Below are 18,482 nucleotides of genomic sequence, written 5' to 3' on the forward strand. Positions count from 1 at the left end.
TGCCTCTTCTCCCCCCCACCCTTCGCGCTGCCCCCTCTCTTTCAGTGGCAGCTCCAAAGGTGGCCTCTTATACCTGCTACCTATGGAACCTTTCCAGTTCTTCTGAGCTGCGTGGATGCAAGTCCTGTAACAATTCTATTTCCAGTACCCTATAGCCTGCCCAAGTCCTCAAAAGATGTGTGCCAAAGTTAGCCAGGTGGAGACTGCACTAGGGCAAAGCTTTTTTTTAACACTGCTGTGAACTGGTATCTTGTCAGGAGGCTGTCCTCTCAGTGTATAAGTGTCCTCTCAGCTCCATAGGGCTAGCAGAACTTTGACTGCCCTTATTCACTTGACTGCCCAAAAAACAAGTTTGAGGTGGCAAAATTGGCAGATGATACAAAACTTCTCGCTTTAACGTCACTGGCCCTTTTGGCCCCCTGGGCCACTGAGAGGGGGCAAAAGGGGCAGCTGCCTCGGGGCCAGCAGTGCCCAGAGTCCCGGGTGATTTAAACCGCTGCCAGAGCCCTGGGCGGTGCGGGCCGGGCCGGGCAGCATGGAAGGGTTGGCTGGGGGAGGCTGAGCCCCAGCCCCACCCCTTCCGCCTGAGGCCCTGCCCCTTCCGAGGGCCTGGAGCCGGGCCCCCGTACCGGTAAGAGTTTTATGTTACTTTCACCTCTGGTGCTGTGGGGCTAGAGATGCCACCTTTTTGAAGTGATGGTAAAACTCTGGCCCACTTTTGGTTGTTAAAGATCCCCTTGCACTGTTCACTTGGAGGGATGGCGGCTGCAGATCCAGCGCCTGGGTAAAGAACATGCTGATGTAGAGATACTAGATGAATCTGTGTAGGCACATTCTTCATGATCCTGTATGCGAAACCTGAAAAATATGTGATAAAACAGTCTTCGGGAAATAATTTCCAGCATGACATTCACATCCTGCTGTCTTCTATGAGGCAAAACTTCTACTGAAGCTAATTTCAATTCATGTGACTACTTGCGTCACTTCAGATTGAATTAAACGTTCCAATTAAGATTTTGCAATGGCATAAAAAGTTTTACTAAATTCCAGATACGGTATATACATAACTGCTGCATTTCTTCACAAAAAACAATCAAGTGTATTTAACATGATTTATTCTTTATAAACCTGACACTTTATTGCTCATCAACTAATTCCATTAGCCTCTAAGTGAAAACATATTTTCTCTTAAGTTTTCTCCATTATGGAGTGAAGGTAGATTTAACAGACAGTAACTGCCAGGATCACTGTACTTTCCTTTTTAAATATGCTTACCAGACTGGCTTTTTAAAAAATTTTATCAGCTACCTGCTTGAATCTCCGTGGTTCAGGGATTCACTTACAGCTCAATGTACAGATATTCACTTTTTCTTAGTATTTCATTCCTGCCTTCTACCAGTTTTAGTTAAAAGATCTTCAATTTTCCATTACCTTTTTTTTTATTTTTCTTGTTTAAAAAAAAAGACAGTCCATTACAACTATGTTAAAATCATGATAGATTCAGCCTGTCTCCTAATTTAAAGGCTGTTGTTGTTTTTTTTTACTGAGTTTTCCCTTTGTATATTATTATGGAAGTGCTGCTCACAATTCCATAATTAAGGCTGAGTTGAGTTTTCCACTATAAAGCAATGGTATAACCACTTTGTAAGACAAGAAGAATACAGGACATCTACCCTAAAATTACAGCACTTACTCTGAGTACAGAAGGAATTTCCTGAGAATTCACAACTAAATTTGTTACTTGGTTTGAGTTAAAAATAATTTTTAAAATTAAAGTTTAGCCCCCCGTGTCAGACCATTTTTATGTCCCAAATGATCTTCATAATGGAATAACACAAACCCTTAAATTGTCCCATATAGTTAAAACTCATGGATTGTGCATTGGCTATATTTTGAGAATTATCTTTAGTATCAACAGCCATTTTTCCTGTTATTCTTCATACCTGTTTCAGATGTTTGTCCTTCAGCAGAAGCTGTCAAATACTGTTCTCCATCATGGAACTCTTTCAAAATGGCTGCTATCTCCTATGTTCTCAATGAGAATGAAGCTAAAGGGATGCCATTCACAAAAATGCCCTCTCTCAAAATGGCTACTGTGATAAATGAAGGGGGAGGGGGGTAGTTCTCCTTTATGGACACCCAGCCAGCCAGTTAGCTGTAAAATCCCTTTTGGTAGCTGTTCTCTACTTGCTTTACCTGTAAAGGGTTAAAAACGTCCCCAGGTAAAGAAAAGGGCACCTGACCAAAAGAGCCAATGGGAAGGCTAAAACTTTTTAAATCGGGAGGGAAGCTTTCCCTTTGTGTCTGTGGTTGTTCTCCGGAGAGGAGGGAACAGAGCAAAGTCAGGGCTATGACTACGCTATAAACAGCTTTAAGCCAGGTTGGAGACATCATCGGATTATACCTAGAATTACTTATTTGAAACCCCCCCAAATATGTAAGTAAATTAGGAATGTTTAGAAAGATGAGATTAGGTTTGTTTCTGTTTATTTTTTAAGGCTTGTGGACTTCTCTGTGATAACCCCAGATGCTTTTGTTTGCTTGTAACCTTTAAGCTGAAACCCCAAGAAAGCTATTTGGGTGCTTAATTTTTGGAATTGCTCTTTTAAAATCTAGCAAAAGCCTAAATTCCAGATGTATTTTCTTCCATTTTGTTTTTAATAGAATTTAACTTTTTTAAGAACAGGATTGGATTTTTCGTGTCCTAAGAGGTTTGTGCATGTTGTTTGATTAGCTGGTAGCAACAGCTAATTTCCTTTGTTTTCTTTCTCAGCTCTTCCCCGGAGGGGGATGGGTGGGGACAGGGCTTGAGGGTACCCCACAGGGAGGAATTCCCAAATGCTCCTTCCTAGGTCCAAGGGGTTTTTTGCATTTGGGTGGTGGCAGCGTTTACTAGGCCAAGGTCAGAGAGAAGCTGTAACCTTGGAAGTTTAATACAAGCTTGGAGTGGCCAGTATTAATTTTTAGAATCCTTGCAGGCCCCCACCTTCTGCACTCGAAGTGCCAGAGTGGGGATTCAGCCTTGACAGCTACCATCTTCCATTGTTCCCAAGTGGTGTGAAGCCAAACTGTTCTCAGGAAGACGGTGGCTCTATGTGGCTATTTTGAAAGAGGGCAGTTCTAATACTAAGCACTTATTTTTAAAAATTACTGTTGCACCAGATCTACTCAACAGAGAGGGCAGGAGCGGGACATTTGGCAGTGTAGTGTAAGGACATTTGTGAACAGAACAGAGGAGGAAATCGGTGTGCGCATACGCGGGTGCATGCATGTATGTGAGTGTGCAGGGAAATGTGAGGAACAGCAGGGAGAGGAAAATTGAAGGGAAATGTTGGAGACAGTAATGGGGAGTAAGGGGCATGTGTAGGAATTTAAGTTCCACCACTTTTGGAGGGGCACGTTCTGTGCCCTCTCCTGTTGGCCACCAGCCAAAGGAGCTCACTCACCCCGCCATGGCCCTGGGACCAGAGGAGCTGTAAGTTCCCACCATGACCCCGGGGCTGGAGGAGTTCTGTGTCCCTGCCAATTACTGGGGGGAGTGCCATGTACCTGCTTACCCCTCCTTGTGCACGCCCCTGGGGAGAGGAATTGGTGTGTGCATGGGTGAACGGGGGGAGACATGTGGAACTGGAGGAAACTGGCCACTATATTCTGGCTTGTTTACATAGCACCACAGCAGTAAAAAGAGGCTAGAATTGGTGACTCTGATAATAAAAGTTAAAAATAGGGCTGTCAATTAATCGCAAAAACAACAAGGAGTCCTTGTGGCACCTTAGAGACTAACACATTTATTTGGGCGGGACTGCTATGGGTACCCGCATGGCCCCACAGTATGCCAATATTTTTATGGCTGACTTAGAACAACGCTTCCTCAGCTCTCGTCCCCTAAAGCCCCTACTCTACTTGCGCTCCATTGATGACATCTTCTTCATCTGGACCCATGGGAAGGAGGCCCTTAAGGAATTCCACCAGGATTTCAACAATTTCCACCCCTCCATCAACCTCAGCCTGGACCAGTCCACACAAGAGATCCACTTCCTGGACACTACAGTGCTAATAAGTGATGGTCACATAAACACCACCCTATACTGGAAATCTACTGACTGCTTTGCTTACCTACATGCCTCCAGCTTTCATCCAGACCACATCACATGATCCATTGTCTAAAGCCAAGCTCTAAGACACAACCACATTTGCTCCAATCCCTCAGACAGAGACAAACACCTACAGGATCTCTATCAAATGTTCTTAAAACTACAATACCCTCCTGGTGAAGTGAAGAAACAGATTGACAGAGCCAGAAGGGTACCCAGAAGTCACCTACTATAGGACAGGCACAACAAAGAAAGTAACAGAATGCCACTAGCCGTCACCTACAGCCCCCAACTAAAACCGCTCCAGCGCATCATCAAGGATCTACAACCTATCCTGAAGGACGATGCCTCACTCTCACAGACCTTGGGAGACAGGTCAGTCCTCGCTTACAGACAGCCCCCCAACCTGAAACAAATACTCACCAGCAACTACACACCACACAACAAAAACACTAACCCAGGAACCAAATCCTGCAACAAACCCAGTGCCAACTCTGTCCGCATATCTATTCAAGGGACACCATCATAGCACCTAATCACATCAGCCACACCATCAGGGGCTCATTCACCTGCACATCTACCAATGTGATATATGCCATCATGTGCCAGCAATGCCCCTTTGCCATGTACATTGGCCAAACCAGACAGTCTGTATGGAAAAGAATAAATGGTCTCAAATCTGACATCAGGGATTGTAACATTCAAAAACCAGTAGGAGAACACTTCAATCTCCCTGGACACTCAATAACAGACTTAAACGTGGCAATTCTTCAACAACAAAACTTCAAAAACAAACTCCAACAAGAAACTGCAGAACTGGAATTAATTTGCAAACTGAACACCATCAAATTAGCCCTGAATAAACACTGGGAGTGGACTACAAAAACTAATTTCCCCTTGCTGATACTCACACCTTCTTGTCAACTGTTTGAAATGTGCCACCTTATTTACATTGTCCTCATTAGCACTACAAAAGTGATTTCCACCCCTTCTTGTCAACTGTTGAGAATAGGCCACTTCCACCTTAACTGAATTGTCTTGTTAGCACCGAACCCCTACTTGGTAAGGCAACTCCCATCTTTTCATATGCTGTGTATTTATACCTCCCTACTGTATGTTCCACTCCATGCACCTGATGAAGTGGGTTTTAGCCCACAAAAGCTTATGCCCAAATAAATTGGTTAGTCTCTAAGGTTCCACAAGAACTCCTTGTTGTTTTTGCTGATACAGACTAACACGACTACCACTCTGAAATTAATTGCAGTTAACTCAAGCGATTAATGCAAAACAAATTATCTAGATTTTAAAAAATAGTCACAATTAATCACAGTTTTAATAGCACAGTTAACCAATAATAGAAGACGAACTTAAATTTATTACAAATATTTTTGGATGTTTTTCTATTTTCAAATATATTGTTTTCAGTTACAACATGGAATGCAAATTGTGCTGTGCTCATTTTATATTATTTTTGATTACAAATATTTGCACTGTAAAAAAAGAAAAACAAAAGAAATAGTATTTTTCAATTCACTTCATACAAGCACTGTAGTGTAATCTCTTCATCATGAAAGTGCAATTTACAAATGTAGAATTATTATTATGGCTTTCAATTACTCTCAGTTAATGCATGTGATTAACTCAAAACAACTTAACGTTATATTTTTTAATGAGCGTTAATCACACACCTCTGTAGATGGGATTCAGCAGCAGCTGGGCGAGGAGGGAGGCACTGGCTGCGGCAGCAAGTAGGAGACAGCCAGGGACAAGATACTCCATAATATCCAGACTAGACGTGCAGATTACAGAAATGTGTCCCGACTGAGGCTTACACCCTAACGACTCCTCTGAGTAATTACTGCATCTCTTGAGGAAGCTCATAGTAGGAAGGTAATATGGATGGGGAGTGTTCAGCTGTTGTGACCTGCACTGGATGTGCCATGTTTGTCTTTCTTCCACAGGACAGAAGCGACTTTGTGTGCACAAAGTGCAAGCTGGTCTCCATATTGGAAGAGAAGGTTCAAGGTCTGGAGCAACAGGTATCGACCCTGTGTTGCATAAGAGAAACTGAAGATTTTCTGGAAAGACGTCAGGATATGCTTCTACAGGCACAAGATTCTGAAGATTCAGAGCAGGCTGTGCAGCGGGGACAGGCGGACGGTGAAGAAATTTGGCAACATGTGACCTCCAGAAAAAGAAGAGGGAACGTCCATGTACCAGCAACACAGATACAGGTAAGTAACCGTTTTCATTTTCTCTCCACAGGTACCATTGCGGGGAGTGGTCCAGATGATACGTCTGGGAGAAGGGAGCAGAAGGAGACTCCACCAGTTGAAAGGCATGAGATGCACTGTCCTAAGGTTGGGGGTTCCACGACCACCACTCCCAAGAGAAGGAGGCGGGTGGTGGTCATCGGGGACTCTCTCCTCAGGGGGACTGAGTCATCTATCTGCCGCCCTGACCGGGAAAACAGAGAAGTCTGCTGCTTGTCAGGGGCTAAGATTCGTGATGTGACGGAGAGTCTGCCGAGACTCATCAAGCCCTCGGACCACTACCCCTTCCTGCTTTTCCACATGGGCACCAATGATACTGCCAAGAATGACCTTGAGCGGATCATTGCAGACTATGTGGCTCTGGGAAGAAGGATAAAGGAGTTTGAGGCGCAAGTGGTGTTCTCGTCCATCCTCCCCGTGGAAGGAAAAGGCCGGGGTAGGGATCGTCGAATCGTGGAAGTCAATGAATGGCTACACAGGTGGTGTCGGAGAGAAGGCTTTGGATTCTTCGACCATGGGATGGTGTTCCAAGAAGGAGGAGTGCCAGGAAGAGACGGGCTCCACTTAACGAAGAGAGGGAAGAGCATCTTCGCGAGCAGGCTGGCTAACCTAGTGAGGAGGGCTTTAAACTAGGTTCACCGGGGGAAGGAGACCAAAGCCCTGAGGTAAGTGGGGAAGCGGGATACCAGGAGGAAGCACGAGCAGGAGTGTGTGAGAGGGGAGGGCTCCTGCCTCATACTGACAACGAGGGGCGATCAGCAGATTATTTCAAGTGCCTATATACAAATACACAAAGCCTGACAAACAAGCAGGGAGAACTGTAGGTCCTGGCAAAGTCAGGGAATTATGATGTGATTGGAATAACAGAGACTTAGTGGGATAACTTGCATGACTGGAGTACTGTCATGGATGGGTATAAACTGTTCAGGAAGGACAGGGAGGCCAGAAAAGGTGGGGGAGTTGCACTGTATGTAAGGGAGCAGTATGACTGCTCAGAGCTCAAGTATGAAACTGCAGAAAAACCTGAGAGTCTCTGGATTAAGTTTAGAAGCGTGAGCAACAAGGGTGATGTCGTAGTGGGAGTCTGCTATAGACCACCGGACCAGGGGGATGAGGTGCATGAGGCTTTCTTCCGGCAAGTCGCAGAAGCTACTAGATCGCACACCCTGGTTCTCATGGGCGACTTCAATCATCCTGATATTTGCTGGGAGAGCAATGCAGTGGTGCACAGACAATCCAGGAAGTTTTTGGAAAGTGTAGGGGACAATTTCCTGGTGCTAGTGCTGGAGGAACCAACTAGGGCGGAGCTCTTCTTGATCTGCTGCTCACAAACCGGGAAGAATTAGTAGGAGAAGCTAAAGTGGATGGGAACCTGGGAGGCAGTGACCATGAGATGGTCAAGGTCAGGATCCTGACACAAGGAAGAAAGGAAAGCAGCAGAATACGGACCCTGCACTTCAGAAAAGCAGACTTTAACTCCCTCAGGGAACTGATGGGCAAGATCCCCTGGGAGAATAACATGAGGGGGAAAGGAGTCCAGGAGAGCTGGCTGTATTCTAAAGAATCTTTATTGAGGTTACAAGGACAAACCATCCCGATGCGTAGAAAGAATAGTAAATATGGCAGGCGACCAGCTTGGCTTAACAGTGAAATCCTTGCTGATCTTGAACACAAAAAAGAAGCTTACAAGAAGTGGAAGACTGGACAAATGACCAGGGATGAGTATATAAATATTGCTCGGGCATGTAGGAATGAAATCAGGAAGGCTAAATCACACCTGGAGTTGCAGCTAGTGAGGGATGTTAAGAGTAACAAGAAGGGTTTCTTCAGATATGTTCGCAATAAGAAGAAAGCCAAGGAAAGTGTGGGCCCCTTACTGAATGAGGGAGGCAACCTAGTGAAGGGGGTTGTGGAAAAAGCTAATGTACTCAATGCTTTTTTTGCCTCTGTCTTCACAGACAAGGTCAGCTCCCAGACTACTGCACTGGGCAGCACAGCATGGGGAGAAGATGGCCAGCCCTCTGTGAAGGAAGAAGTGGTTCGGGACTATTTAGAAAAACTGGACGTGCACAAGTCCATGGGGCTGGATGCGTTACATCCGAGAGTGCTAAAGGAATTGGTAGATGTGATTGCAGAACCATTGGCCATTATCTTTGAAAACTCATGGCGATAGCGGGAAGTTCCAGAAGACTGGAAAAAGGCTAATGTAGTGCCAATCTTTAAAAAAGGGAAGAAGGAGGACCCTGGGAACTACAGGCCGATCAGCCTCACCTCAGTCCCCGGAAAAATCATGGAGCATGTCCTCAAGGAATCAATTCTGAAGCACTTAAAGGAGAGGAAAGTGATCAGGAACAGTCAGCATGGATTAGTCAGGCATGACTTGTCCTTGGTGAATCTAATTGCCTTCTATGATGAGATAACTGGTTCTGTGAATGAAGGGAAAGCAGTGGACGTGTTATTCCTCGACTTTAGCAAAGCTTTTGACATGGTCTCCCACAGTATTCTTGTCAGCAAGTTAAAGAAGTATGGGATTGGATGGATGTACTACAAGGTGGGTAGAAAGTTGGCTAGATTGTAGGGATCAACGGGTAGTGATCAATGGCTACATGTCTAGTTGGCAGCCGGTATCTAGCGGAGTACCCCAAGGGTCGGTCCTGGGGCGGGTTTTGTTCAATATCTTCATTAATGATCTAGAGGATGGTGTGGATTGCACCCTCAGCAAGTTTGCAGATGACACTAAACTGGGAGGAGTGGTAGATACGCTGGAGGGTAGGGATAGGATACAGAGGGACCTAGACAAATTGGAGGATTGGGCCAAAAGAAATCTGATGAGGTTCAACAAGGACAAGTGCAGAGTCCTGCACTTAGGACGGAAGAATCCAATGCACAGCTACAGACTAGGGACCGAATGGCTAGGCAGCAGTTCTGCAGAGAAGGATCTAGGGATGACAGTGGACAAGAAGCTGGATATGAGTCAACAGTGTGCCCCTGTTGCCAAGAAGACCAATGGCATTTTGGGGTGTATAAGTAGGGGCATTGCCAGCAGATTGAGGGACGTGATTGTTCCCCTCTATTGGACATTGGTGAGGCCTCATCTGGAGTACTGTGTCCAGTTTTGGGCCCCACACTACAAGAAGTATGTGGATAAATTGGAGAGAGTCCAGCGAAGGGCAACAAAAATGATTAGGGGTCTGGAACATGTGACTTATGAGGAGAGGCTGAGGGAACTGGGATTGTTTAGTCTATGGAAGAGAAGAATGAGGGGGGATTTGATAGCTGCTTTTAACTACCTGAAAGGTGGATCCAAAGAGGATGGATCTAGACTATTCTCAGTGACAGCAGATGACAGGACAAGGAGTAATGGTCTCAAGTTGCAGTGGGGGAGATTTAGGTTGGATATTAGGAAAAACTTTTTCACTAGGAGGGTGGTGAAACACTGGAATGCGTTACCTAGGGAGGTGGTGGAATCCCCTTCCTTGGAAGTTTTTAAGGTCAGGCTTGAGAAAGCCCTGGCTGGGATGATTTAGTTGGGATTGGTCCTGCTCTGGGCAGGGGTTTGGACTAGATGGCCTCCAGAGGTCCCTTCCAACTCTGTTATTCTATGATTCTATGACTCCCGGGAGCCGGTCTCGTGCCCCTTCTTCCCATGATAATCCATTGATTTATTTTACATGAGGGGAGGGCTAAGGGCAATTGCTAGCAGCCGTGAGGCTATAAAGCAGGGAAAGGGTGATTCGCAGCTGCCACTGCAGGACCCCACCTGCCGGGTGACTCCAGTTATCTCTTCCTGTTGCACTAGTCAGTCGTGACCCAGTCCCGTAGTCTGCGGGCGATTTAGGAGAGCAGGTTAAACACCTTTCAGGGGGAGAGAGGAGCCAGGCCCCCTGCCACCAGCATCATCCCAGCCCCGCTAGACAGGGGCGGCCTTAGGGGTGGGCAAGGGTGGCCACTGCCCAGTGTGTCATGCTCAGTGGAGCACCACTGCATGCCTCAGGGCTGGGGTGCCTCTCCTCCACCACCCTGCTCCACTGCTGCTCCCACTTCCCCCACCACCACCATGGAGCTGACCCTGGCCAAGCTGCTCCAGACCAGGAGCCTGCCTTCTGTCTGCTGCGCAAAGCGGTGGCGGTGGGAAGTATGATATCAGGGTGTCCCTGTCCCGCAGCCTCTGTACCCAGGCACCACTGAGCTGGAGTCAGGGAACACGGGGAGCCTGTCTACTGCTGCTGCTAGCTCAGGAGTGAGTGCTGCCAACAGCAGCTGCAGCTGGCTGAAAAAGCGTTCAGGCTCCTGATTGCTCTGCTTAAGGAGACAGTACTCCCCCAAACACACACTCTTCCTCCCCAACACACACACCCTTTCTCACACCAAATCAAAATTTGAAATGGCACCCCGGTGAGCCAGGAATGGCCAGAGGGCTGGGGGATGGCCGGGGGCTCTGGCAAGATGGAGCCCCCAAGCGACAGCACACAGTCCGCCTTGAGCTGCAGGCTGAGTGTCAGGTACCATGAGCTGCAGCAGCAGCGCAGAAGTAAGGGTGGCAATACATCGTATACCATACCACCCTTACTTCTGATTGGCTGAACAAGAAGTAGGACTGAGTGGACTTGTAGGCTATAAAGTTTGACACTGTTTTATTTTTGAGTACAATTATGTGAAAAAAAATGTACATTTGTAAGTTGCATTTTCACGATAAAGAGATGGAAGTACAGTGCTTGTATGAGATGAATTTAAAAATACTATTTCTTTTGTTTATAATGCAAATATTTGTAATAAAAAATAATAATATAAACTGAGCACTGTACACTTTGTATTCTGTCTTGTAATTAAAAAAAATGGTTACTAACCTTTCCGTAACTATTGTTCTTCGAGATGTGTTGCTCATGTCCATCCCCATGTAGGTGTATGTGTGCTGTGTGCATCGTTTCCAGAAGGTTTTTCCCCTCCACGGTATCTGTAGGGTTGGCTCCAGCACCGTCTCCCCCCACCCCCCGGAGTCATGCCCTCATGGTGCTGTATATAGGAGCCTGCTGCCCAGTCATCCCCTCAGTTCCTTCTTGCTGGCAACTCCGACAGAGGGGTAGGAGGGCAGGTTTGAGAATGGACATGAGCAACACATCTCGAAGAACAACAGTGATGGAAAGGTTAGTAACTGTTGTTCTTCTTCGAGTGCTTGCTCATGTCCATTCCCATGTAGGTGATTCCCAAGTAGATGCAGGAGGTGGGTTCAGAGTTCAATGACAAGCAGACTGTAGCACTGCTCTGCCAAGTTCAGCATCGTCTCAAGCCTGCTGCATGATGGCATAGTGGGTTGCGAAGGTGCGGACTGAAGACCACGTTGCTGCTTTACAGATATCCTGGATAGGAACCTGTGCCATGAATGCCACTGAAGACACCTTAGCCCTCATGGAATATGCCATCACTGCCGGAGCAGAGACTTTCACCAGGTCATAGCATGTGCGAATACAAGAAGTAATCCATGAAAAAATTCTTTGCGTTGAGACTCGGAGGCCCTTCATCCTATCTGCCACTGCCACAGAGAGCTGAGTAGTCTTTGTAAAGGATCTGGTCCTATCTGTGTAGAAGGCCATCACCCGCCTGACATCTAGCAAGGTCAACCTCTGCTCCTGGCTATTGGTATGTGGAACTGCGACACTACCTTTGGGAGGAAGGCCGGCTGGGGGTTCAGCTTGTCCTTGAAGAAGACCGTGTAGGGCGGTTCTGAAGTAAGGACCCTGACTTCTGAGACCCTCCTGGCCAAGGTGATGACCATGAGGAAGACCACCTTCCACGAAAAATAAAGGAAAGAGCATGTTGCCAAGGGCTCAAATGGTTTCCCCATGAGTCTCGAGAGAACCAAGTTGAGGTCCCAAGGCAGGATTGGCCGTCTCACCTGCAGGTAGAGCTTGTCCAGTCCTTTAAGGAAATGGCTACAGAGCGGGTTAGCTAAGATGTACCTGCCTCTCATGCCCAGGTGTAAGGCCAAGATGGCTGCCAGGTGCACCCTAATCGAAGACACCAACAGCCACTGATGTTTTGGATGTAACAAATAGTCCAGGATAAACGGTATTGTTGTTCAAGTAGGCAAGATCCTCTTCTGCCTGGCCCAGATTGAGAACCTTTTCCATTTGTCAGGTAGGTGGCCCTGGTGGATGGCTTTCAGCTCCCTAACAGAACCTCCTGAACCAGGTCCAAGCACGCTAATTCCAAAGGGTTCAGTCATGGAGCTTCCAGGCTGTCAGATGGAGGGACTTGAGGATCAGATGATGTCTGTGATCCTGGGAGATCAGGTCTGGAAACAGCGGTAAGGTGATTGGTTTTCCAACTGAGAGCTCCAGGAGGGTGGTGAACCAATGTTGATGTGGCCAGGCCAGTGCTACCAGGATCAGGCTTGCTCTATCCCCTTTGACCTTCAGTAGGACCTTGTGTATGAGCAGAATCCGTGGGAATGCATAGAAAAGATGGTGTGGGAGAAGGAACATGTCTGCAAGCGAACCCAGACTGTAATTATGAAAGGAGAAGGACTGTAGACACTTCCTGTTGTACTTTATCACAAGCAGGTTGTCAAGGTTCCTTCCCCACTCTGAACTCCAGAGTACAGATGTGGGGACCTGCATGAAAGACCCCCTAAGCTTATTCTTATCAGCTTAGGTTAAACGCTGCCACCACCAAAGTGTTACACAAAGAACAGGGGAAATGCCCACTTGAAAACGTCTCCCCCCCAAAATCTCCCCCCAAACCCTACATCCCCTTTCCTGGGGAAGGCTTGATAAAAATCCTCATCAATTTGCATAGGTGAACACAGACCCAAACCCTTGGATCTTAAGAACAATGAAAAGCAATCAGGTTCTTAAAAGAAGAATTTTAATTAAAGAAAAAGTAAAAGAATCACCTCTGTAAAATCAGGATGGTAAATACCTTACAGGGTAATCAGATTCAGAACATAGAGAATCCCTCTAGGCAAAACCTTAAGTTACAAAAAGACACAAAAAAAGGAATATACATTCCCTCCAGCACAGCTTATTTTATCAGCCATTTAAACAAAACAGAATCTAAATGCATATCTAACTAGATTGCTTACTAAATCTTTACAGGAGTTCTGACCTGCATTCCTGCTCTGGTCCCAGCAAAAGCATCACACAGACAGAGAGGATCCTTTGTTTCCCCGCCCCCCCTCCAGCTTTGAAAGTATCTTGTCTCCTCATTGGTCATTTTGGTCAGGTGCCAGCGAGGTTATCTTAGCTTCTTAACCCTTTACAGGTGAAAGGGTTTTTCTTCTGGCCAGGAGGGATTTAAAGGTGTTTACCCTTCCCTTTATATTTATGACACAGGTCTATCTAGGGAGCTCCCTATCTCTGGAAAATGTCCCTCACAACATCTGGGTAAATGGACCAGTTGTGATTGGAAAAGGACCTGTTGAGATGATCTGCTAACCCATTCTGGGGCCCCAGAAGGTAGGAAGCCTCGACTTCCTGGCATAGGTGAGAGGAGTGCGCTTTATCCTTTCTTTATATAGAATATCGATGTTGTGTTGTCTGTAAGCACTGACACACACTTGCCTTCAAGGTAGGGCTGGAACATTTGGCAAGCACACCACTCTGAGTTTTCTCACATTGATGTGTAGCAAGAGCTCCTCCTGGGACCACAGGCCTTGAGTCCTGAGGGCCCCAGGTGAGCTCCCCATTCCAGCTCAGAAGCGTCAGTGACTAGAGACATTGATGGCTGTGGTCTCTTGAATAGAACACCTGTGCACAACACCCCTGGGTCCAACCACTATAAGAGGGAGTCGATCACCAAAGGGGGAAGTGTGACCACTCTGTCCAGGCAGTCCCAGCCTAGTTGGTACATGGTCATTAGCCAGGCCTGAAGCGGTCTGAGTTGCAGCCTCATGTGCTTTACCGTGTACATGCACGACACAGTGTGCCCCCGGAGCTTCAGGCAGGTCCTCACAATGGTGGTGGGATATTTTCTGAGGTCTCTGTGATTGAGCTCCGCATCTGGAACCTGGCTTCTGGTAAGAAAGCTTTGGCCTGGACTGAACCGAGGACAGCCCCTATGAACTCTATCTTTCGGATGAGGGCGAGGTTTAACTTTTGCGTGTTGAACAAGAGGGCTAGCCTCTGGAAGGTTGACAGTACTAATTGAATCTACTCTTCCATCTGAGCTCTGGACTGGCCTCTGACCAGCCAGTAATCGAGGTAGGGATATACCTGTACTGTTTCTCAGGAAGGTCGCAACCACTGCCATCCACTTTGTGAAGACCTGCAGGGCCACTGACAGGTCAAATGATAATACTGCGAACTGATAGTACACATGCCCCACAACAAAGCACAGGAATTGTCTGTGGTCCGGGAGTATGGAGATGTGAAAATATGTGTCCTTCAGGTTGAGAGTGGCAAACCAGTCTCCTGGATCGAGAGAGGGGATAATGGAGGCCAAGGAGACCATGCAAAACTTTAGCTTTTTCATGAATCCGTTGAGGTTTTGCGGGCCCAGAATGGGATTGAGGCCACTGTTGGCCATGGGGATTAGAAAATATCAGGAGTAAAACCCCCTGTCCCATAACTCTGGAGACCTCCTCCGCTTCTTCCACTTGTAGGAGCATCCGCAGCTCTTGAATTAGAAGTTGCTTGTGAGAACGGTGTGATGGGTTACCCCCGACCCACAGATTCGGAGTGCCACCTGATGTACTGGGGTTCTACTGAGCCCGCCCGTTCCACCAGCCAAGGGCTCCCTCACCCTGTCCTGCTGTGCCAGGCCCTCAAGCCTCCCCTAGCACACACACAGGTAGGGACACACCCAGCTGTAGAATCACACAGAGTCTGCAATCAGTTTGGTGTGGGAAGACTCAGCTCGGGGATTGCCCAGCATTCAAGTGCACATCCCCTCTGGAGTGTAAACCCAAAATTGTATTGTCTTGCGCTGTTCAGAAATCTATACAGTGTAAGCTCATGAAAATTGCCCCCTCTCTCCAGTGGCGGCTCTACCAAATTGCCGCCGCAGGACACGGACTGCCGCCTCATTCTGAATGCCGCCCCAAACACCTGCTTGGAAAGCTGGTGTCTGGAGCCGGCCCTGCCTCTCTCACTGTGGAGGAAGATATGCAGGGCTTCCCCCCGGCCCAGTTATGAATTGCAGAAACTGGGTTTTAGAATAAACAAAAACAAATGTATTAACTACAAAAGGGAAATTTTAAGTGATTATGAGGCATAGCAAACAGATCAGAGCAGATTACTGAGTAACTAAGACAAAACACGCAAACTAAGCTTAATACACTAAAGAATGCTGGCTACAAATAATAATTTCTCACCCTAAATATTGTTTTAAACAGATTGCAGAGTTTCTTGAGGGTAAACTGTACTGGTTGCACCTTAAATCTCCAAGTATTCCTTTCACAGGCCAGACACCTTCCACCCTGGGTCCAGTTCTTTCCCCAGTTCAGTCTTAGGTGTTTCCAGCAGACATTTTGGGTGGGGATTCTGTGAAGAACTGACCATGATTAACTCACTCCCCAGCCTGAAATAGGATTTATATATGGCAGGAATCCTTTGTTTCCCAGTTTGATCTGCACCCCCTCCTAATGGGAAAAATACTAGCAGTTCAAGATGGTGTCCAGTACCAGGTGACTTTATCACCTGACCCTGCAGTGTCCAAAGCAGCATCCCAGGAAACTTCTTAGGAAGGAGGGAGATTAGCATCTTCAAAGACCTACTGTTCTCCCTAATGGCCCATCCAGGTTGACTGCATTCTGTCTGGTGGGTGTTTCCCCAGGTACAAACACAGTTGTAATTGTTACATAATTCATAGTCTTAACTTTAGATACAAACATGGTACATGCATACAAATAGGATAATCATATTCAGTAAATCATAACCTTTCCAATGATATCTCACATGACCCATCTTGCATAAAATACATCTTAGTTATGCCATATTCATATTATAACAATATTTCTGTGAAGAATATAGGGTGTCGTGTCACAAAGGGTCCCTGAAAAGAGACGAGGAGATAGGGCGGGAGGGAGAGGAAGAACTAATTCAGGAGTGTATCCTGGTCCTATTGTGCATAGCACCCAGCTATCTGAGGTGATATGGGCCCACGCCCGATAGAAGTGGGATAGCCAGTCCACAAAAATAGGGGAGGATGCCATCCACGGGTACACCCTCAAAATGCCTGCTTGGTGCCAGATGACTGCCTGGTGGGCCCAGATCCCTGGATCGAAGAGAATTAGAAGGAGGTCGCCTCTTGTAATTCCTGCCCTGCCTTTGACTATAGTCTTGTCTCAGTTGTGACCTGTAGAACTGAGGCAATGGCTGTAACTTGAAATGTTTTCTCAGTAGGGTCATGGTGTGTGGTCCCAAAGACATCAGCATGGCCCTGCAGTCCTTCAAGCTGTGCAGTTTGGCATCCATTTGCTCAGAAACCTGTGCAGTGCCTTCAAAAGTCAGGGCTTGGATTGTCTGCTGCCCCTCGTGAGGGAGGCCTGAGGTCTGCAACCGAGAAGACCTTCTCATAACCACCGCCAACACCATGGTCTGCTCAGCTAAGTCAGCTACAGCCAGAGACACCTGCAGGGATGCCTTTGCTACCACCCTGCCCTCCTCAACCAAAGTTGAAAACTCTGCTCTGGACTCCTGGGGCAATTTAAATTTTGTCATTGCTCCCCAAATATTAAAATAATATTGGCTACAGAGCATTGCTGATTCGCAACACAAAGCTGGAGCCCCCCTGTGGCACAGATCTTTCTGCCGAAATGGTCCAGCTTTATGGCATCCTTAGCCTTCAGGGTATGACCCTGTTGCCTTTGTCTCACTCGTTTGCTGCTGAGACTCCTAGGGACCCAGGAGGGGGTGGGTTATAAAGATATTCAAATCCTTTTGGTGAAACTAAGTATTTTCTCTCCACCCTCTTTGCCATAGATTGCAATGAAGCTGGAGTCTGCTACAGTGCCTTGACCGGTTCTAAAATGGCACTACTGAGAGGCAGAGCTACCCTTGATGGACCCAATGGTGCCAAGATATCCACCAGAGCATGGGAGGTCTCTGAAACTTCCTCCACCTCGATCCCCAGGTTTTGAGTGACCCTGTTCAGCAGCTCTTGTTGCGACTTGTGGTCATCTTGTGTGGGCACCATTAAGGTTCCTGCAACCGCCTCCTCCGGTGAGGAGGTAGAGGATATTAGAACCAGTATCGGCACTTGGTCTTGCCTGTGAACTCCTGATGGGTCCCGTGGTGCCAGTCCCTGAGGCACAGTACCGGGCTTGGTGCCTTGGTCATGTCCCTGTACCACTAGAGGACGAGGCAGTGCTGGGGCTCTACTTTCTGATGCCACTGAATATGACTTCCTCGACTGAGGTCCTTGGGCCTGGTGAAAAGCCCAAGGAGTCCAAAATGGCCATTGCACCAGCATCTGCCATTGTGCTAGCCAGCCCATTGGTAGGAATCCCTGAGTCGTGTCCTTTATTCAGCACAGTTGGCCCGACCAGTGACAGCTCCTTTGTGAGTCTGATGCCAAGGATTCACTGCCCAGAGACCAAGGGGGTGCTAGATGGTACCAGCAAGCAGTGCCGGGATGGGCTGTTGCATCATTGCCGGCTTTCCTTTTGACAACGCCTGCGGTCTTGGTACCGAAACTGTCCTTGCTTCTGGTGCCGCTCGCGTCTAGTTGGTGATGGAAGTACTGGGAGGGACGTCAGGTCCCATGTTGCCTGGAACTCCTCAGCAATGCACGGGAGTGCCAGCCCTACACTCCTGTGGCTCTCCAGTGGCACTGGACGCGACAGCTCCCTCCCTGGGGTTGGGGTCAACAGTGCCACAGTAGCAGTTGTTGAGTCTGAGTGGCCCTGTGCAAGTCTCACTCTGCCAGAGTCCTTATGACTGGTGGGCTTTGGGGTAGGGGAGTGCCCCCATCAGTTTTGCACTGCTTTTTGTGCAGTACTGGGGAACAGGAGTAGTGCCGCCTACTCTCCTGCACCAACCTCCTCTGTACTGGCAAACTGTGGCAATGCCGGGAGTCATGTGATGCTGATGAGGAGTCCTTCCTCAGTGCCAGGGAGATTGGGCTGCGGTGTCTGTCCCTCACAGAAGCCTCACACTCCTCACAGAGGCAGGGGTGC

At 47.5% G+C, this 18,482-nt stretch overlaps 1 protein-coding gene across 5 annotated transcripts in view; it reads right to left on the minus strand.

The window, feature by feature from the left end:
* The window catches only part of LOC140898677 (C-type lectin domain family 2 member B-like), a 48,845-nt gene that overhangs the window by 15,860 nt on the left and 14,503 nt on the right, over window positions 1-18,482 (minus strand). For 3 of the 5 annotated variants that reach the window (XM_073312872.1, XM_073312855.1, XM_073312847.1), the window contains one exon: window positions 13-858. The exons of the other annotated variants lie outside the window; for them this stretch is intronic. In XM_073312872.1, the coding sequence (XP_073168973.1) occupies window positions 838-858 (21 nt within the window). In that variant the 3' untranslated portion in view covers window positions 13-837. Of the gene's footprint in view, window positions 1-12; window positions 859-18,482 lie in introns of those variants that run through there. 5 annotated transcript variants of the gene reach the window in all.

This window comes from Lepidochelys kempii, chromosome 1, assembly GCF_965140265.1.
Source record: "Lepidochelys kempii isolate rLepKem1 chromosome 1, rLepKem1.hap2, whole genome shotgun sequence".
Taxonomy (NCBI): domain Eukaryota; kingdom Metazoa; phylum Chordata; order Testudines; family Cheloniidae; genus Lepidochelys; species Lepidochelys kempii.